Here is a 23,222-nt window from a genome sequence, read left to right on the forward strand (position 1 = left end):
GCAGGCACAGCATCCAATAGAGCCCATCAAAGAGAATACAATTCTGGGTTCCTGTATGATAACGAAATCCATTCTATTCTACAGAGTTTATCTGTTATGTGCTGTAACCTGTGCCACCTAGTCCTATTTAAACTTGAATGGCTTCCCCCCATGGCTACACTGCAGCTTATTTCACTTAGAATTCATTCTCCTCCTCTAACCCACTCGGCCCCCTTCCTTAAAGGGCACCAATCATAACTAAAATAATTTCTTAAGTACATACACTGTGGAAGTCAAGAAATTAAAACAGTTAGAATTGTTTGTATAATGTAAATGATCAGCTCACTATTCCTTCTGCAAGATCTCCCCTATCTCCACTGCAGTTCTAGCTGAGGCAGGCATCTTGGATTTCACTGGCTCCTCCTACCTATATCTTCCCAGCCAACTGCAGCTCTGAAATCTCGCACATGCTCAGTTGAAATTCCTTGTTGCTTATCAACCCTTCTAAGCTATTTTCAAATCAGCCAAACCTGTGTGTTAGCTGCTGTACAGTAGTGCTGCCACCTGCTGGAAGTTAGTGTGTGCCCTTCATTTGTATAATAACATCACCAGCAGGGGACAAGATAGGGAAATCTCTTCTAGTGGAGGAGTTTACTAAAACAAGGAATTCTGGGTAGAATACTCAAAGCCGTGTTACAATCTGAGCATGCTCCTGAAATTTGCATATTATAGTCTCTGTTATAGTCTCAGTATGGCCTCCCTCAGAGAAAGAACCCATTTGACAAAGTAAGGGATTTTTTAAAACCTGCAGTTTTTTTCAAAAAACTATATATGTAGTTTGATTAAACGTGTTTAGGTTTTACTGGTCAGATTGTTAATACCGTATATAGTCGAGTATAAGCCGACCCGAGTATAAGCCGAGGTACCTAATTTTACTTACAAAAACTGGGAAAACTTATTGACTCTAGTATAAGCCTAGATACAACTACAGCCCTGTCTCCCAGCAGCGCACATTCTGCCAAAGCGACCCCCCCAGCGATCAACCGGACTTCTTTGCAAAGTTGATGGTGACAGAGAATTGCCAAACGGATTACTGTGTGCATTGTCCCACTGTCCCACTACCATGTGCAGAGGGTGCTGTTTGATATTGCCATCACTGTTAATCTTTCGTATAACCAACAGAGGGCGCTGTGTGATATTGCAGTCACTGTTATTCTTTCATATAACCAACAGATGGCGCTGTGTGATATTGCAGTCACTGTTAATCTTTCATATAACCAACAGAGGAGCGCACTGTTAATCTTTCATATAACCAACAGAGGGCACTGTGTGATCTTGCAGTCACCGTTATTCTTTCATACAACCAACAGATGGCGCTGTGTGATATTGCAGTCACTGTTAATCTTTCATATAACCAACAGAGGGCGCACTGTTATTCTTTCATACAACCAACAGATGGCGCTGTGTGATATTGCAGTCACTGTTATTCTTTCATATAACCAACAGATGACGCTGTGTGATATTGAAGTCACTGTTATTCTTTCATATAACCAACAGAGGGCGCACTGTTATTCTTTCATATAACCAACAGAGGGTATTGTGGGATATTGCAGTCTCTCCCCAAGTGTACTGTTGGTATAGGAATGATTAAAAGTGACTGCAATCTCAGCTACTCGGGTTGGGTACCGCTGACCCGAGTATAAGCCGAGGTAGACTTTTTCAGCACATTTTGGATGCTGAAAAACTCGGCTTATACTCGGGTATATACGGTATGTGTTTGATTTTGGCTGTGATAGGTGCCCTTTAAGGAGAACCAACTAAAGGGTATTTATAGCCACTGTTATTAGATACATATTATCAGATACAGGGCCAATTGTATATGTCACAGGAAAAAATACTGGTAGCATGGCAGAAGGTGTCAAAATTCAGTCTTAAAATTAGTGAATTTGCTAAAACTGAAATGTTGGTCCCATTGTAAGTGGGTTGCTAATGCCAACACTAGAAAAACATCATTTGCAAAGTTGGATTCCTTGCTGGCACTAATTACCTGTTTTTATGAGGCAACCACATGCCTTTCAGAATATTAATTATAATGCACTAAAACTAGCAAGTTGCCGAAACATCACTATGGTTACTTATTACTCATATGTTAATAAGCAATTGTATAAAATAAATGGTGGCACTGGTGTAAAACTGACAGCATTTTATGTATTTTATGGCAGAAAGTGACCAATGAGATTGTGAATCTGTATTCTCTTTCTTTTACAGATAATTGACACTGAGATTAACCCCTATGTCAACCAATGGGAGGAAGCAGGGCAGTTCCCAGCTCACAAGGTCTTCAAAATCCTTGGAAATGCTGGGCTACTGGGAGTCAATAAACCACCAGGTATATAGGATTAGTTTAAGCCTTTTATATTCTAGAGAATAAAATTGATTTGATCAGTCTTTTAGGATATTGTCATGTTTCTGATAAAGCAGTTGATGCACAAAGTCGGTAACAATGGGGTTACATTTTATGTATTTAATCAGAAAGGATTTTATCCCTCACCATCAGTGACTTTTATCTGTGATATTTCTTAAGAATAACTTCCTGTGCGGAGCTGCAATGAACCCAGAGCTATTAGGGTCTAAACTGCAACTTGTGGTTGCTTTGTGATGAGTTTCAGAACTCACTGTTTAAATTAGAAGGAAAGGCTACAACTATGTAAACTTGATCAGAAAGTTCTATATAAATACATCAGTAACCCCTCAAAGTAGTGCTCTGTCAAAAGAAACACAGCATTTCTTTCCTTCTATTGTGTTCACATGGGCTTCTGTATCAGACTTCCTGTTTTCAACATAAACCTCCAGGGCTAGGGCTTGAGCATGCTCAGTTTGCTTCTCTCTTCCTCTCCCCCTCCCTTTTACCCTTCCCTCCTCCCCTCACTAATCTGAGACCAGAGCAGGGAGAGTGAGCAGGGAGAAAATCAGACAGGAAGGGATGTCATACCAAGCTACTATGGCAGCTGCTATCCTAAACAAACAGAGAGCTTCTAGAGCTATTTACTCAGGTATGGTAAAGCATTCTGCAGAATAAATATAGTGTTATAGCTTGCGCTATTGTATCTAATATTCTGGCAATAAACTGCTTTGGTAGCTTTCCTTCTCCTTTAAAGGAACAGTAACACCAAACAATGAAAGTGTTTTAAAGTAATGAAAATATCATCATATCAGAAACACTTCTATAGTTCATATAAACTGCTGTGTAGCAATGGTGGAAATTGAAAAAGGCTATACGCCACAGGTTAAATAGTGGATACCAGATAACACCATTATGTTTTACAGAGCTTATCTGCTGTGTAACCTGAGCCTTTTCTCCTTTTAATGGCTGCCCCCCATGGCTACACAGCAGCTTATTTATATAAACAGTAGTAGTGTTTTTGAAGCAAACACAGCAGTTTTACCAGTGCAGGACAACACTGCATTATATTTTTATTACTTTAAAACAATTTCATTTTTTTGATGTTACTTTAAGTAATATGTTTCTATACCTGTGGTGTTTCCCACAGACTGTAATGAAACACAATTTTAGGCCATATGTACAGTAATAAGACCAATTTTCCATCTCTGCTGTGCGTGAGACTACCGTATCTTTATGACCATTATTCTTAGGAAGTGCAGTGTTGTAATCGTAACCGTTCATGCCTGCCCACCCCTAAATAGGGACACCTTATCCTTAGCTTTAATGTATGAATGAATATGTGAATCAACTTTAGACAATATGTTATGGGCAAGCTCATTAGTGTCAGAAATCCTGTTAGATCCCACTCCCCAGCTGCTAGCAGGGAATATGCTGACACTGCTAAGTGAGCATAAGATTTCAGAAGAAAGAAGATTACTCCGATAAGAATATTGTCAGGAGAAATCTAAACAGTTTTGCAATCCACTGTGACTGGAAATGGAACACTGCCTTTGCCCCTGTAGCCAAATACACCATTATTAACGATGCTCCAAAAAAAAAAAAACGGTTAGTGATAGTTACATCGCCAGCATTTTATGGATTTTTTTGAAAATACCATACAAAATCCAAATCCTTAAACCCACATATATCTCTAATTGATACCAAATAGATCTTAGATACAGTATCAGATAAACCCAGTAAATCCACTCTACAACCTTGGAGTGTGGGCTGGCAACGATAAATGAATCACCCCAGGATTCTTGTCAGTAGAGTGCCACACCATCATCTTTGTTTGTATTCCCAGAAGCCTGCCATATTGTTGCAGGTAAGTGCGGCAAAACACAAAGGCTTTTTATATTAATATAGGGCCAAATTAATTAGCGTGCATCACTTTGTTGAGAATCAACTCTCTGACAGGTCGGTATGGGTTACTACACTTGAAGCAAATGTTGTGCTTTTTGTTGGATAACCAGCAAAGCACGTATGAGACTAAAGGTTCTGCTACCAGTAGAGAGACTTTGCACACAAATATATCAGAGTTCAAGGAAAAAGACAGGTTGACATAAATCATTGAACTATACCTTTTTATACTTATGAATGACAGCTCAGTCACACAGAGTAAAGCAGGAATCTTGCCTTTCTATTGAAAGCTTGCGGTAAAATTGTAATGTAGAAATTAAACATTATTTTCCACATTTGCTCTTTGAAAATAACCTTCAAGCTTCATGGGTAAAGAGGACTCAATATTTTTAGCATTATTGTAAAATGTCAGAAATTCAAGGAGACCTTTTTATTGCTGTCATATTACCTTATGATTATCTGATTAATGTAATACACCTTGTGCTCCTGACTAAAGAGTGTGCCTCTATTAAAAGGGAATTGCATGTTTTACAGGTTGCAGTAGACCTTCGTTTTTGTTAATGGATTTTTTTCCTTTACATTTAAGCATCCACAGCTGTTCCATCAGACTCCCAAAAGGGCCCCCTGATCTTCCCATACCAGAGCCCATTAGCATGGTTGGCAGCTGCTGTTTCTGGCTTTGATGTGATTTTGCTCAAAGCAAAGGTTTAAACTGAACTATATATAAAGTAACTCTAAATAGTATAAAGAAACATCACTGAAAATCCTGTGCCCCTTAGCTTTGTAATGGAATGGCCCCTGTACTTAAAGGACCAGTAACGTCAACATTTTTTTTTTACAAAATTCGTTAGTATACATCGAAATATAAACACCAACACACTTTAAAATTTTAAATTGCAAAGCCTTTATTAAAAAATAACTTACTGAAACTCCACTTCCTGTCCTCTTCAGAAACGGCGATACGGCGGCCATCCTTCCTGCAGCAGTTGATTTCTTCTCCCTGGCTATCTCTCCTGGCCACTCTATGTCTGCCGCGCTCTGCCAGCAAGATTGACAGCCAGCTTCTTCTTCTCCAGTCACTTCTTGATGCAGCCGTACTGGTCCTGGTGGTGATCATCTACGGGGCTTGCACAAAACCGGCGTGCGCTGGACTTCTCCCTGCACACTCGGTGTGCTGCTGCTGCGGACTCTGAGCCCTGCTGCCCCTTTGTTTCCCGTGCACCCTGTGTAATGGAGGTCCCTGCTGACTGGGGGTCTGCGGCGGAGAGCGCTTGTTGTTGCTCCCACCGCCGGGCCTGTCACTCCTGATCGCTGCTCTCATGGAAAGTAGCGCTGCGCCCAGTTCCAATGCAAGAAAGGGTTTCCTGCGCTATTCAGGTGCGCTCTGCTCAGTATCGACAGTGCTAAAGTTATGAGAGAAACAGAGACAGCACTGAGGTTACAGGAAGAAGGACAATATTGAGAGTAACAGCAGCGGAGAAAGAACTAGAGCTGAGTAGGAAGCCTCCCAGACAAAGAGGCTGTGCGTGCGCTTCAGTTCAGACGGCAGCGCCTGGGACAGCGCTACGGACAGCACACAAAAGCAGCAGCACTGCGGGACAGGCTCTCCATGGCGCTACTATCCATGAGAGCAGCGATCAGGAGTGACAGGCCCGGCGGTGGGAGCAACAACAAGCGCTCTCCGCCGCAGACCCCCAGTCAGCAGGGACCTCCATTACACAGGGTGCACGGGAAACAAAGGGGCAGCAGGGCTCAGAGTCCGCAGCAGCAGCACACCGAGTGTGCAGGGAGAAGTCCAGCGCACGCCGGTTTTGTGCAAGCCCCGTAGATGATCACCACCAGGACCAGTACGGCTGCATCAAGAAGTGACTGGAGAAGAAGAAGCTGGCTGTCAATCTTGCTGGCAGAGCGCGGCAGACATAGAGTGGCCAGGAGAAGATAGCCAGGGAGAAGAAATCAACTGCTGCAGGAAGGATGGTCGCCGTATCGCCGTTTCTGAAGAGGACAGGAAGTGGAGTTTCAGTAAGTTATTTTTTAATAAAGGCTTTGCAATTTAAAATTTTAAAGTGTGTTGGTGTTTATATTTCGATGTATACTAACGAATTTTGTAAAAAAAAATGTTGACGTTACTGGTCCTTTAAGAATGTATGGATCCTTAGTTTTATTTAAAGCTGTTGACAAAAATATGGCATATAGCCCCATTCTTTTATACATGTCAATACACAAATCCATTTTAAAGTTTGGACAAAAAAGTGATTGAAGTCAAATTACCAACTAGATTAATTTGGAAGATGAGTTTTTAATGTTTAGCCAAATTGTCTTTAAACTCTTTGCTATAGCTGAAATCATTTTATTTTAGGGTAGAACAATTATTAGGCATTTATACCTTTTCAAGTAATAGAGATCTGAGATCAGGTAAAGAGCAAACCATACCATGCCAGAAAGGACTAATTCGAAGACTGCAGTTTTGAGGCAAATTGTTTGCTTTTAGACTGTTAAAAAAAGTCATATGTAAGAACAAGATTATGAATGATATCAATCTTCTTATGAACTTAAAATGAAAGCAAACCCATTAACACATAATTATTTCAAGCAATTTATATCTGAGGATAACCAAATTGTTTGGAGTTCATAGTTGATCTACCAATGAAGGCAGTCTGGAAAGGGACAATATACCCAGTGTAGTTCAACAGGAGGTAATTGAACAGGACGTGTACTAAATGAGAAAAATCAATGTTTTTTTTATTTCTTGCACTGAACATGGCAACTCTGAAATTCTGCTCGCGGTGCTTTTATTTCTAAATTTGAGAGCAACTGTGGGAGGAAGAGTAGTTACTATAGTACAAGTTACTAGTCCAATATCATTCAGAACCTAAGCTGCGCTTAGCTCAGAACAATGTTCTATCGGCTCCCAGCGGGAGTAGTCTGGACCAACGAGGAAGTTTAGCGGTTACATCCAAGTTCACGGTAAAGGCAAGGGTTCAGGAACAAAGCGTAGTCAAATATAGGCAGAAGTTCAGAAGGCAGGCAGATAGTAGCAAAGTCAAGGTTCAGGCGGGGTCAGAAATCCAGGAATCAGTAGAACAGGAATTAACAAGCACCCAGGAATGTTCCCAACAAATCCTAAAATCGTGCATTGAACCCGTGACCTGGAAGGGCTTATATCTTCAAATTTCACACCGAGCGCATGACGTCATCACGCCGGGGTCAAGGCACTGGCTTCAAACCACGTGGGTCATGGGCGCCGCCATCTTGGATCCAACGCAGCCGAAGACGGGAGCACCATCCGGCATTCCTGACACCTACACCTTTGGAATGCTTTGCTTTCCTCTAAGGCAACTTCAGAAAGCGGCTATTTGAAATGATGAATAAACCAACAAATAGGTGGAAATAATTGTGGGGGGAAAAAAAGGTTGTGTGAGGAGTAACCATCAGAGCTGTAGAATCGGGAGCAATTTTGGGTACAAAAATGTTCAGACTCCTAATAACTTTAAATACAAGTACTGAAAATAATCAAATCAGATGTAAGAGTTTTTATGGAGGAAATGGCAGAAGCAATTCTGTTTCTAAGAATTAACTAAGAAGTTAATTTTGGATTGTATCTGACAGATATTCTACAGCTGTATAACAGGTTCAATTAAAGGAACAGTAACAATTAAAGGAACAGTAACACCAAACAATGAAAGTGTTTTAAAGTAATGAAAATATAATGTACTGTTGCCCTGCTGTTTGCTGATCTGTTTGCTTCAGAAACACTACTATAGTTCACATAAACAAGCTGCTTTGTAGCAATGGTGGAAATTGAAAAAGGCTATATGGCACAGGTTAAATAGTGGATAACGGATAACACCATTATGTTCTGAAGAGATTATCTGCTATCTAACCTGAGCCTTTTCCCCTTTGAATGGCTGCCCCAATTGCTACACAGCAGCTTATTTAGATAAACAATAGTAGTGTATCTGAAGCCAACACACTCGTTTTACCAGTACAGGGCAACACTGCATTATATTTTTATTACAATTTAATTTTTTTATGTTACTGTTCTTTAATATAGAAGTTGATATAGGTTTTTCAATTGTGCTTGGTTTATATAGTTTAACTTTGATTTTTTTTTTTAGATTTACCAAAGGATATGGTTTATATTTTTGATCTTTGGCAGTGATAAAATGGAAATTACAATTAGGAACAGTAACACCAAAAAAGAAAGTATATATAAACATATAATATATACTGTAAACATGCACTGGTAAAAGTTGTGTGTTTTCCTTCAGAAACACTACTATAGTTTATATAAATAAGCTGCTGTGTAGCAATGGGGCAACCATTCAAGATGGGAAAAGGCACAGGTTACATAGCATATAACCAATAAGCCCTGTCCAATAAAATGAGGTTTATCTGTTATCTGTTGTGTAACCTGTGCCTTTTTCTCCTTTTAAAGGAGAAGGAAAACTTCTGAGGCAGTTTATTGCCAGTAGATTAGCCACAATAGTGCAAGCTATAACACTATATTTATTCTGCAGAATGCTTTACCATCTCTAGAGTAAACAGCTCTAGAAACTCTCTCTGTTTGTTTATGATAGCAGCTACCATGTTAGCTTGGTGTGATGTAACATCCTTCCTGAGTCTCTTCCTGCTCACTCATAGCTCTTGGCTCAGATTACTGCTGTGAGGGGAGGAAGGAGGGGAAGAGGAGCTAACTGAGCATGTTCAAGCCCGAGCCCTGGAGGTTTAAGCTGAATGAATTAAGTATAAAACAGAAGTCCATGTGTACACAATAGAAGGAAAGAAATTAGGTGTTTCTTTTGACAGAGCAACATTACTTTGATGGTTTACTGGTTTATTTATACAGACCTTTCTGTCAAAGCATACTTAGGGGCAAATTCACTAAGCGCCTAACGCTAACGTGAATTCGCCAGCGTTTGGCATTTTCGTTACTTTGCCGATTCACTAACAGACGCTGGCGTAACTTCGCTAGTGTTACTTCGCACCCTTACGCCTGGCGAATTTGCGCAGCAGACGTAACTACGCAAATTCACTAACTCGCGCATTGTTCTGAACGCTACCTTTTACGCTAGACTTCCTTTGCCACCTCAGACCAGGCGAAGCGCAATAGAGTAGATAGGGATTGCTTCAAAAAAAGTTAAAAATTTTTTCTAAGTCCCAAAAAACGCTAGCGTTTTTTCTTTATTATGGGTGATAGGCTGAAAACGATCGAAAATTTTTTTGGGGCTCCCCTCCTTCCCCCCTACATTTCCTAACTCATGGCAACTTAACTATACAGTGGGCACATGTGTAGGGCAAAATAAAAATGTTATTTGCTGTTTTTAAGGTTTCCCAGGCTTGTGTAGTTCTGCTACTTATACCTCCATTGTAACTTCAATATGGCGCCGTATGCAAATTAACCATCGCTAGCGTAACTTCGCTTTGTTTGGCGAATTACCGCTAGCGCAACTTCGCAACCTTACGCTACCCCTGAGCGCAACTTCAGATTTTAGTGAATGTCCCACTAAGTTTTAACCTTTACTTCTTATAGACATCTGGCAATGGTGTGAGAAATAGAAGTTCCATTGTTGTTCTGTTTAACTGATTTCCAGGCATATTCCTTCTGATACCATACTTGCCATTTTTTAGCTCAATGCTTATTATGTAATTCACTGCAAGATTGATGTTTTGGGAATAACAAGTGTCTTCTGCTCCATATAACTGGGTGTGTATAGAATATTATTTCTGATTTATTATCATACTGCAATACAAAGCAAGTGTCATCCCCATACTGACTATATTGCCAAACAGAGCTATCAGGTATCCATGGCTACAGTTGTTAACCTTTAATTTGCTCCTATTTGAATTATTTATGCAACAGAAACGTGGGACCTAAAATGCTGCAACAAAATTGCCTCCGTTCTTACTATCCGTTATTTACTTTTTGACGTACAATGCTACAAAGTTTAACGTGAGTCAAGTTCTAACCCTGCCAATCTTATTTTAATGACAACCACAAAGATTTTATTCATTTGGAAATGAAATGTTACAATGTGGAAGTAACCTGAATCAAGCTCGAAATTACCTTCTCTTAAGAGAGATGAGCATGAAATTCTATTTTGTGCACTTTACACATAGGATAATTGCACATTATTCATAGGCATTCCTGGCGGACCCTTTTGGGACATTTATTGTAGCATGTATAATAGATTACTAATTATTACTGTAGCAATGGCTTAATTAATTGATAGTGTAGATTAAATATAACATGTTTCTATTCTCTGTTTTGCAATTGTCATATTTTAAGTGCAAGGGTAATTTAATTTTAGCTTGCTTTAGATGCTATTACATTCAGGTGCACTAGTTTTTCTACATCAATAGATTATTCTAAAACTCATTTGCTTAAAACTTTTTGTTTTAGTCTACACGTTATGTAGGTGCGGATTGTAGGCTGGTCTAGAACTCTCCACATTGCTATGCTAGGGTCATACATGAGATGCACATGCAGTATTGGACTGGCCCACCAGGATACCAGGAAAACTCCCGGTGGGCCCAGGTGTCAGTGGGCCTCTTGTTTCTAAACATTTGGCCTATTTCATGGTCATTCCCCATTCTTTATGGGGAAAATGCTTAATAATGGGAGAATAGTGTAAGTTTATATAAAAGACTAGGAGAATAAAGTGTGGAAAGGTCCACTGTCTAAAGGTTTTCTGGTAGGCTCACGGTTTTAGGTTTTCTGGTGGGCCAAAGGTCTAAGGCTTTCTGGTGGGCCCCTGGCATCCCAGTCCGACACTGTGCACATGACAGCACCAGATGACCATGTTAGCCCTGTTCCCAATGGCCACAGAGAAATATCTGTACGACAAAACTAAAATACGAACTAAACAGGGAAATGTTTAAGGGACTATTAAACCTTTTCAGATGGAAAGGTTCATGTCAATGAATGGAAACCTTTCTCCTGACCATCCCCCAGACAAAATATAGTATCCCGGACTATAGGAAATATAGTAAGTAAAGAAGAGTTGTGGCTCCTTGTCTGCCAGCTTTGGTGGTTAGGAAGTATGCTCATACATGTCCAAATTGCCCTACCAAATCCCGGCATGTATGACCAACTTTTACGGCTTCTGCACCTGTAAATTATACCCTTCATTCAAGCAGCCCTCTGGCGAGAGATTATGCATATTGATATTTCACCTTCAAATCCAGACTTTTTTTCAGAACTGAAATGCACCATTTAATTTACTCTCCAGTCTTTGAACTCTCACTCTGGTTCCATATTCTTATACATATTTGCATCCAAAACTGCACTGCATACTGAAATCCAGATGAAGAGCATTATCAGTGCTTTTCAGAGGGGCAGAATCGACACTTTCCTAATGTGTGTCAGTTGTCCTTTTAATACATAGACCTTTGGTGGCCATAGTTATTACAGGCTCTCACAGGGTTTTAGTGAAAAAAACAAAAAATGTTTTATTTTTAAGCCTCAACGTTTCGATCCCCCACAGGGATATTCGTCAGGAGCAAAAATAAACTTCCTGACGAAAATCCCTGTGGGGGATCGAAACGTTGAGGCTTAATAATAAAACATTTTTTGTTTTTTCACTAAAACCCTGTGAGTGCCGCAATCCTTTTTCATTCCATTCCATTCCTTTGGATAGAGATATATATATATATATATATATATATATATATATATATATATATATATATATATATATATATATATATATATATATATATATATATATATATATATATATATATATATATATATATATATATATATATATATATATATATATATATATATATATAATTTCCAGGTACTTCACCAACATGGATTCACTTTACCCAGTCCCATATCAGGTCTACTTTTTTTATACTCTCTGCTGAAAAAAAACACTTCTGAAAAAAAAGCAACACACAAGAGCTTGCAGAAAAGCTACCTCTATACAAGTTGCTAAAATTCCAACAAACGATGTTTCAATGTCCTGCTTGGAGTGTGTTTTATTTATTTTATTTTGACTAGTTGGGTGCTTTTTATTTTTCATTCTCATTTGTGTTTTTGTGGGAAAAGAGAAAACTGCAAGATATTTGTTGCTACACGTTATGGTTCCAAACCCCAGGACTAAAAAAGGCCTTCTTTTAATCCCTCATACCACTGACAAGCAAGGGGTGAGTAAATTTACACTAAGGATTACGTCTAGTTTGATACATTTAAGGAATCCACTGTAAAAAAAAAACAGTGATAGTTGGGACACTTTTTTACCTTTATTAGGCCCAATCCAAGGCCTTAAGTGTGGGCGCAATGGAAGATGTTGGGGATCAATGGAGTTTATTTATGACTTGCCTGCGATCCTGCTGCCTGAGAGGCAGTGATCAGCTGCAGTTATCAAGCCCTACCTTTATATATTCACCTACCCAAACTGAGGGCTTGACAATGGTTTATAATTTATCTCCTCTGCAAATTGAGCATCCAAGTAAAAAGCTCTGTGCTATTTTACAAAGGTTCCTTTTATGTTGTTCTTTTGTTTAAAAATAGCAGAGAGCAAAGGCTCATTCATTGCTCCTAAATTTTGTTCTGATACAGCGATTCATTTTGCCATGCAGTCTAGATACACAGCTGGAACTTTTGGTGACATTGAATTCTTGAATGAGGAGTCTACTCCGTTATGTGATAAGTGGCCTGCCATTCAGGTTTATTGAATTGTTAACATGATTCGTTTTGTAGGCAGCACAGACGCGAGTCCCTGATCTGTAAGAACAGTCTCTCCCACTTTGTGCTGTATTTTTTCTTTTGTGAGAGCCCACGGCTCGGATTGTCTTCTTTAGAATTAGAAATTGTAGGCTTGGATTTATCTTAAATCCCTAGATGCTGTGTTTCCATGGTGTCAAAAATAATTTTATTGCTTCATTCATCGCTTAGATTATATTGGATGTGAAGTCTGCAAGGATAAAAGTGTATAAATCAAAGCGGTGTGAATATCCCCAGGTTTCCACTGAGTGTTCTGATCAATGTGAAGTATAATCACTGTGCCATGTAGTGAATCGACTGCTTTTAACTTATGTGTAAATCCATATATTCAGCTCTTTCTGTACTGTCCTCCTTGTAATTGCTCCCTAAACGTTTATAATTTTAGTGATGGATGAACAAAGTCCTCATTAATGTTCAGATGATGTGCTTGATCAATCCAGGCTAGTAGAGTTAAGGAGATTGTTGTGTTGGGCATTTCAACTGCCTGCAGTTGGTAACTAGAGCTGTAAACTTAAACAGAGCTCAGTTATGGATTCAAGTTACTTTGCTGAATGTATATACAAATTCTGATAGATTTCACTTTATAACAATAAACTAGATTGAATGTTTGTATCCAAATTACATCCCATGTGGGTTTGGAACCATGGTTATAATGAACATATGTGTAGGCCAGATTCATGCTATTTACATTGAATCCACATTTAGTGGCATTAGAAATATTATCGGTAATATTAATGGACACATTGGGTCCTTTCAAGGCCCCACCCCTACCCTTTCTTTCATCTAAACTCCTTAACTGGTCCCTGAGCCCTCCAGATTCAGAACTTCACAATGGGGGGTTCCTTTGCATAGTGTGTTGCTCCTTGCACTTTAGTTAATTGTATCAAGGTTACTATTACAGGTATGAGACCTATTATACAGAATGCTTGGGATTTGGGATTTTTCCAGATTACGAATCTTGATGTCATTTGGTCCTTTTAAGTCTACTAGAAAATCAAGTAAACATTAAATAAACCCAATTAACTGGTTTTGCTCCTAATAAGGATTAATTGTATCTTAGTTGGGATCAAGTACAAGCTACTGTTTTATTATTACAGAGAAAAAGGAAATCATTTTTAAAAATTTGGATTATTTGAATAAAATGGAGTCTATGAGAGATGGCTTTTCCTGTGATATAAAGGCAAATTTGTGCAAGCTTCATGTCTAGAATCATTAATAAATAAGGCTCTACATAACTTAATAAATAGGTAATAGGTGCCACATTTATGTTTTTGTGCATTTTTACATTGCGGAATATTTGAACATTTGTTTGCAAAACTGGTAAGATCTAAACCTGTAAAATAAATAGTAGGTATATAATATAAAATATAGGGGCACTGCGTGGAAGGCTGTATTGCATTTTGCCCTCGATTTTTAATCCTTGGCAGTACTAATGCCACTCCATTAATCAGTGGAATTGGTTTGGTATGACTTACTTTTTCTCAATCATTATATTCATTATATAATCATTATATTCCTTTCTTATATTCCTTTCTTAATTTGTACTTCTGACAATTCATATCATATATGTTACCAATATAACAAGGGGTCCCATTCCATAAAGCAGAAGCTGGGTGTTAAATAGCACAACTGCCTTTTCTAATGTTGACAGATGTATTGAATTAATACTGTTTAATATGTGAGGAACTAAATCCTTTTTTTAACACAATCACTTCATTTCAGGGGCTCAAAAATAATTGGACAAATTAAAAAACTGAAAATAAAATGTTGATTTCTAATACTTGGTTGAAAACCCTTTGCTGGCAATGACAGCCTGAAGTCTTGAACTCATGGACATCACCATATTCTGGGTTTCCTCCTTTTTAATGCTCTGCCAGGTCTTTACTGCAGTGGCTTTCAGTTGCTGTTTGTTTGTGGGCCTTTCTGTCAGAAGTTTAGTCTTCAACAAGTGAAATGCAGCTCAATTGGGTTCAGGTGACTGACTTGGTCATTCAAGAATATTCCACTTCTTTTGGGTCATTGTCCATCTGTATTATGAAACACCTCCCAATCAATTTGACTGCATTTAGCTGTATTTGAGCAGACAGTGTCTCTGAACATCTCAGAATTCATTTGGCTGCTTCTGTCCTGTGTCACATCATGGATAAACACTAGTGTCCCAGTGCCACTGGCAGCCATAGACACCCAAGCCATCACACTGCCTCTGCCGTTTTACAGATGATGTGGTATGCTTTGGTTCATGAGCTGTTCCACAGCTTCTCCATACTTTTTTTCTCGCCATCATTCTGGTAGAGGTTGATCTTCATTTCATCTGTCCAAAAGAAGGTTTTTCCAGAACTGTGCTTGGATATTGATACTCTATACCTCCTGGAGAGTGTTGTTCACTTGTTTGGCTGTTGTGAAGGGGTTTCTCTTCACCATGGAAATGATTCTGTGATCATCCACCACTGTTGTCTTTCGTGGACGTCCAGGTCGTTTTGCGGTGCTGAGTTCACCAGTGCTTTCTTTCTTTCTTTCTCAGGATGTACCAAACTCTAGATTTTGCCACTCCTGATATTGTAGCAATATTGGATGTTTTTTTTCTGTTTTTGCAGCTGAAGGATGGCTTGTTTCACCGGCATGGAGAGCTCCTTTGACCACATCTTGTCTGTTCACAGCAAAATCTTCCACATACAAGCACCTCAAATTAACTCCAGGGCTATTATCTGCTTCATTGATAATGACATAACAAAGGAATTGCCCACACCTGCCCATGAAATAGCCTTTGAGTCAATTGTCCAATTACTTTTAAACCCCTTAAATGAAGTGATTATTTTTAAAAAAGGCTTTAATTCCTCACATTTTTATGCAATCTTTTTGTTCAACCAAACGAAATGCAGATGCACACCTGTTCCCTCTTATCACGTTCACGGTGCATGGAACATAGGAGGACGGCACCTCCAAAAATGGTAAGTAAATAGAATGAATCCAGCACACGAAATCTGTTCAAGGGTTATAACCCGTGTTTAATGCCAAGCCAAACAGATACAACGTTTCGGGGGCGTACCCATTCGTCACCTAACGAAGGGGTACACCCCCGAAACGTATCTGTTTGGCTTGGCATTAAACACGGGTTATAACCCTTGAGCAGATTTTGTGTGCTGGATTCATTCTATTTACTTATCTTTTTGTTCAACCCACTGAAGTAAAGCTGAAAGTCTGCAGTTCAAGTGCATCTGAGTTGTTTCAAAATTCATTGTGGTAATGTAATGTACAGAACCAAAATTAGAAAAAAAAGCTGTCTGTCCAAATATTTATGGATCTAACTGTATGTAAGTTACCTTAGTGAATGTTATTCCAATGTGAGTAATGCTGCACTTGTTTTCATAAATGAGCCCTCTTATATTCACTGAGATCAGAAGAGCTTGGGCAATCTTGTATTGTAGTAAATGTGCATATGTTGTAGAAGTAATTCTACACACACACTCTCTCTCTCTCTCTCTCTCTCACTCTCTCTCTCTCTCTCTCTCGTGGAATCATTTGCAGATATAAAAGATACTGTGTAAATGCATGAAGAATTGTTTTGATATTTGCAGAATACGGCGGAATGGGCCTGGACTTTTCCTATAGTATTGCAGTTGCAGAGGAGCTTGGCAATATTCGCTGCGGTGGGGTCCCTATGGCCATCGGTGTTCAGTCAGACATGGCTACACCAGCTCTTACAAGGTAATTTGTTTGTGTCAATATTTGATTTTCTACAGTGAAGCTGGGATGCAAACATGAAAATCTATGATAAATATATAATATATATTTCTCTTGTAAGAAAACACAAGTTACAGATGAAAACAGACCTCCAGTGAGAGCACAATAAACATGTTTTTTTGTCCATCACACTAGAAAATATCTCCCTTCAGATATGGAATTAATGGGAGTGGCCCTTCATATTCATTTAGAAATTGTCACAAAAGTTAACACTGAGCAGAAAGTAAACTTACCTCTGTCACATTTTTAATGCCATTACATATTAAATTAAATCATATGTAAGTGACCCTATATAGATACAATATAGTGCCTCACGCCGCTGAGTTCTATGTATAGGAAATCCACATTGTAAGGCATTCTGCAACTGTTTTTACCTTTTCCCTGATAATTTTAAGAGAAGCATTGTTACATAATCGGCACGTGAAATGGATTTCACAGTAATGTTTGATTAGTACCAGAGACTGTTTCCCCCGAGGATAATCTGGTGAATATTTATTTAAATTTGGGAATTGATTTTTTTGTTCTGATTTAAAGGAGTGCTAACCAGATAAATGTTATAATATCCACATTAATGGTGGTAGCAGATATCACTTATACAGGTCTGGACTGGGAGTCAAAATAGGTCCTGACATTCCAAGAAGACAGAGGTCCAAGTAGTCCTCCACCAGCCCACTAAATGGTGACTGCCTATGGGACCTTACTGCAGCCCCTCTGGCATTTGCCAGAACCCACAGATTGCTAGTCCGGGTCTGCACTCATGTGTGAAAAAGTTTGCCTTATTAAGAAATACCTTTAAAGGGCATGTAAAGTCTAAAATAGAATAAGGCTGGAAATGCTGTATTTTGTATTCTAAATATAAACATGTACTTACTGCACCACAAGCCTAATCAAACAAATGATTTATGCTGTCAAAGTTGGCTACAGGGGATCACCATCTTGTAACTTTGTTATAGATCTTTGCAAGACTAAGACTGTGCACATGCTCAGTGTGGTCTGGGCTGCTTAGGGATCGTTATAAACAAAGCTGCTTGAGTTCTGCATGGCTGGGAAGTAAGGCGGGGGCTCCCCCTGCTGTTCATAAGTATGATTGTTTCCCTGCTCAGCAGTTAGGGACCGTCTGACAATTCCTATCCACAGCAGTAAATGAAGGGAGAATTTCACTGCATACAGTCAGGTTTCTTATAAAACGGTACACATTTTTTATTTAAATTATATTGGAGATAGGTTTCTTTTTCATTAAAGAAAGTAAAAATGGGATTTTATTTTTTTGCCTGTACATGCCCTTTAAATCCATATGCCTCAACCTCCCCTAAAGATAGCACAGCAACCCCCAGCCCATGATTAAACACCTAACCAGGTTCACCTCCCACAAGCAGGGCAGGCAGAGAATGGCACACACAAGCAGGGTAGAGCAGGCACAGGCAGAGCAGAGTAGGAGACAAGGAAAACTATCAGGACCACTCTAAGATGAACAGTACATACTGCATTATGAACAGTGACACAATGCCAGTGCTGCTCCTACAGTCTGTATGAGGTAACATAGTAAGTAACTTTTTTTAACCTGCCTAACTGTCAGTTTATCCAGAGGAAGGCAAAAAAAACCCCATCAGAAGCCTCTCCAATTTGCCTCAGAGGGGGAAAAAATCCTTCCTGACTCCAAAATGGCAATTGGACTAGTCCCTGGATCAACTTGTACTATGAGCTCCCATAACCCTGTATTCCCTCACTTGCTAAGAATTCCACATCTTCACAGCCCTCACTGTAAAAAAATACAGTGGGCACTGACAGTATGAGGTGTGATCAGTGCAGGGTGTTACACGTGTGAACATTGCGGGTCCTTACATGTTTGAACAATACATGGGATTACAAGTGTGAACATCACAGGGTTTTCACAAACTGAATCACCCAGTAGGCTTCAAGTTTGTTGACTATGCACAACATTGGATTTGTTGTGATTTGAGGCAGACAAATTATCTCCCAGCGTAGACTCAATTTATCATATTGCAATACTGCAAGATCTTTTTTTCTTTCTTTTTTTTTTTTAATATTCTTTTTCCTGTAAATTCTGAGAATGTGTGGGTGACTTATAATGATTCCATCTTACACAAGAAAGTCTGTCATAGTGTTTCATTAACCTTTATCAAAGAAAAAACGGGTTCAGCAGCCTCTAGAACTTAGTTACAGCCCTGTGAGGTCAGGGAAATGCTGGAGGACAAAGGGTGCAGGGGGTTGAATGGTAGATCGACTACCTGAGAGTTTGTCATAAGCCATATGGTATAAAACATAACCTATTCTGCATAATTCACATTCATTATATATTTGCTTAGACAGGTATGGGATCTTTTATCTGGAAACCCGTTATCCAGAAAGCTTTGAATTACGAAAAGGCCAACTCCCATAGACTCCAATTTAGCCAAATAATCAAATTTTTTAAAAATTATTTCCCTTTTTCTCTCTGTAATAATTGAACAGTACCTTGTACTAGAAAATCATATAAACATTAAATAAATCCAAAACGCTGGTTTTGCTTCCAATAAGGATGAATTATATCTTAGTTGGGATGAAGTACAAGGTACTGTTTTATTATTACAGAGAAAAATGAAATCATTTTTAAAAATCTGGATTATTTGGATAAAATGGAGTCTATAGGAGACGGCCTTTCCGTAATTTGGAGCTTTCTGTCTATTGGGTTTCCGGATAACTGATCCCATACCTGTATGTGAAACTGTCGTAAAATGGATACAAAAAGACACATTGAAAGTAATGGCAAACTACTAATTTTATACAGTACAGGTATGGGACCTGTTATCCAGAATGCTTGGGACCTGGGGTTTTCCGGATTACAGATCTTTCCAGAATTTGGATCATCATACCATAAGTCTACTAGAAAATCATATAAACATTAAATAAACCCAATAGGCTGGTTTTGCTTCCAATAAGGATTAATTATATCTTAGTTTGGATAAAGTACAAGGTACTGTTTTATTATTACAGAGAAAAAGGAAGTACTTTTTAAAAATTTGGATTATTTGGATACAATGGAGTTTATGGGGCAGATTTACTAATGGGCGAAGTGGCCGTCGCTAGCGAAAAATTGCCAGAAATCTTATCCGCATGGATTTGCCAATTTACTAACTGGCGTATAGGTCAAGTCGCTAGCGAAAGATACTGTCGCTAGTGCAATTTAGTACCCTATTGCCAGGCAAATTCAAAAAGATTTTTGTGTTAACAATTTTTTCTAACCAATTTGAGGGGCATGCCACATTTGTTTTAGGGTGGGCTCATATCTAGGGCATTAGAGGATCTTTTATGTCTTTATTTTGCTTCCTTGGACATTTGTAATAAAAAGTGGCCACTTCAAGCATTTGCACCAACATCTATATGACCTAAATGTACCCGCCCTATTCAAATTGACCTAAGTGTAAGAGTACTAACGAAGTTCAGCTCGGCAGAATTGAACGCTAGCGAAAGATCGCTAAGAAATGCTTCGTTAGCGTTCAGCTACAGAGACGCAACTTCACATTTTAGTGAATTAGCATAATGGTAACGAATTTACGCCTGGCAAAGTGGCGCAAAGTGTGGCCGATCGTTCGCTATCGAAACGGGTTTCTGGATAACGGATCCCCTACTTTATCTTCATGAATTCGTTGCTAAAAAGAGCCAGAGTGGCTTTTATTTTGCAATAGTTGTGCTGCTGATGTTTCAGACGTAGCACGATGACACAAAGATGATGATGATGAAACTATATTTCTCAGCTATACAATTGCAGGCAAAGTTGCTGTACCATGTTAGCCAGTAAACATTTTACAGGGCAACCCTTTTTCAAATAAAAAAAAAACCAATAGAACAAAGTGAGAGAAAAAATAATGGATCTGTATGTTTTTATTTTCTTTGGCCACAGCTAGTGATGGTCGAATAAATGCACCTGGCATGAAATCGCTGCAAATTTCCGCATTTTGCCGCCGGTGAATAAATGCATGCATCTCCTGCGAAAATGCATTGGTGAAAATTTCAGATTTTCACAATTTTTTCGTGAAAACGTTAGAATTGCTCGATTTTTTTAGTGAAAACGTTTGAATTGCTTGATTTTTTTAATGCAAATGTTCGAATTGCTCGATTTTAGTGAAAACGTTTGAATTGCTAGATTTTTCCGTGAAAACGTTCGAATTGCTCGAATTTTTAGTGAAAACTTTTGCATTGCTCGATTCTTTAGTGAAAACGTTCGAATTGCACAATTTTTCCATGAAAACGTTTAAATTTCACGATTTTTCGCAGATTCTTTGTGAATTTTTGGCCGTTTCGCTAATTTTGCGGGAAGTTTTTTTTGTAATTTGGAAGAAATTCCCATCATTAGACTCATCATATAATTTTGTTAGATTATGGTATTGTAGCGCAGGACTTTGGCTATAGTTTTTCACTAAAGAAAATGAAGAATCAATTCTTTGTATGTGAGAGCTGCAGTAGCAAACTGATTTCACTCCTTTTGTCTGTAAACCCAGCTAATTTATACGCCACAAAGACTTGGTTGTAAAAAGTAAATAGAAAATATCTGAAGAAGGTAGAAGGCAAAATGATATTTTCTATCCGTTCCATCAGTGTGCATTTCTGTAAAAGATCTGATGCGTCGGATTGTCTAATTCAGACCCATTCCATTCTCTCGCTTACATTAAAGGTCACATCCGCAAAGCAATTTGCAAAATACCAATGAGTTTGTGGAGTATGTGAAAATTACATTTTATCCTATTTGCACTGATGTTAAAAACTGGGAGAGGAGTACCTTACTTCAGGACAATGCTGATAGATATCCGTTTTGAAGGTTGTTTAATTGAATTTTAAGAACAGCATTTTTTGCTTTAGTGGAAGTACGAAACTGTTACAGAACACTGTTCAGAACTGGCTGGTGCTTACAAAAGGGCAGCAGGCTTATTCGCTTCCCTCTGCAAAGGAAAAGTTTTATGTATTGATTGATTTTCTTTTGTGCAGCAAAGGCTTTTCTATCTCCCATATTGCGTTTGTGAGACTAAGGGGTTCCGTGTTTGTACAGCTTTTCAATATTTCTGCTATGGAAAGTGCTGGAATTCGTCAGTTTTATTTTTAATTCCATCCCAACTTCCGTCCAACTTCCTTCCAACCTCTATGCCTTTAAGCGATCACTTACAACACCTCCTTTCGGGAAGTTAACCCAGCCGAGCATTCCTCTACAGGTATAGGATCCATTATCCGGAAACCCGTTATCCAGAAGGATCTGAATAACAAATGGTGGTCTCCCATCAAATAATTAAAATTTTTAAAAATTATTTCCTTTTTCTTTGTTGTAATGAAACATTAACTTGTACTTGATCCTAACCTTTTTCAAGGATCCCCAGGTGGGACTGAAAAGTTTGATTCAAATGTATTTCAATATGCTTTAATAAATCACCATTTTTTTCATCAGAGAGAGTGCTGATCCTTCTGTAAGATATACATTTTTTATTGATCTTGCACCTCACATAAATACCACTGAATTGAGTGCAGGCATATCTGATATATATATATATATATATATATATATATATATATATATATATATATATATATATATATATATATATATATATAGTACACGTAAGCCATGAACATTTTGTAAATTATATCCTTATAAACGGTGACTATCAGTATCATCAGTTATAAACAAAGCTTATTGATGTCATTTTTGTCACATGACTTACTAAAACATGTGTATTATAATAAATAAAGTAGCCCTTGTTGGAAAATATGAGGATATTAAAAGTGACCTCGGAGTTCCATGACCCGCCTCATGTTTTTATATGGTCATGGAACTCCTCGGTTACTTATAATATCCTTATATTTCACAATAGGGGTACTACATAAAGCCATAGACGCAAAGATCCGATCATTCGTACAATTTTCAGACCGTGTGTGGAGAGTCCTGACATTTTTCGTCCGGCAGAGATCGGTCGTTTGGTCGATCGGACAGGTAAGCGATTTCTGTCGGCTGCCGATAATATCTCTGCGTGTATTGCTGATCATACGATTTTCAGAGGGAGACTGTCACTAGGTCTGGTCAGACATAACTTTCGTACGATTGCTGTCAGGGGCAGAACATCGGCTGATCTGTTCTTTTACTACTTTATTTGATCTGAATGGTTAGTGGCAGGTCGGGAGGTTGGGAAATCAGATGGTTTGAGGATTCGAAAGATTGTTTTGCCATTGTTCTGTTTTTTTTTACATTTAAGGTGAATCATTACAATCCAGTGACCTCCATGAAACCAAATAAAGAAAAAGTGGACATTTAAACGTACTGTATGTGCCCCTTAAACGCTAGTTATGAAAGGCCATTAATCACTGGACTTCCTGCCCCATCTGGACCTTAGTGGGTTACATTTATCTCAAACTTTACTGTTATTCTTACACAGTGTGTTTCAGTTTGCAGAACCATGTACTAAATCTTTATTTTGCTTG

The 23,222-nt window shown here is 38.6% G+C and overlaps 1 protein-coding gene across 4 annotated transcripts in view; it reads left to right on the forward strand.

The window, feature by feature from the left end:
- MGC147631.L (acyl-CoA dehydrogenase (3J649) L homeolog) overlaps nt 1-23,222 on the forward strand; it is a 70,647-nt gene that overhangs the window by 22,213 nt on the left and 25,212 nt on the right. For all 4 annotated transcript variants that reach the window (XM_041565603.1, XM_041565601.1, NM_001097010.1 and 1 more), the window contains 2 exon segments: nt 2,248-2,368; nt 16,595-16,724. In XM_041565603.1, coding sequence (XP_041421537.1) covers nt 2,248-2,368; nt 16,595-16,724 — 251 coding nt within the window.

This window comes from Xenopus laevis, chromosome 6L (genome assembly GCF_017654675.1).
Source record: "Xenopus laevis strain J_2021 chromosome 6L, Xenopus_laevis_v10.1, whole genome shotgun sequence".
NCBI lineage: Eukaryota > Metazoa > Chordata > Amphibia > Anura > Pipidae > Xenopus > Xenopus laevis.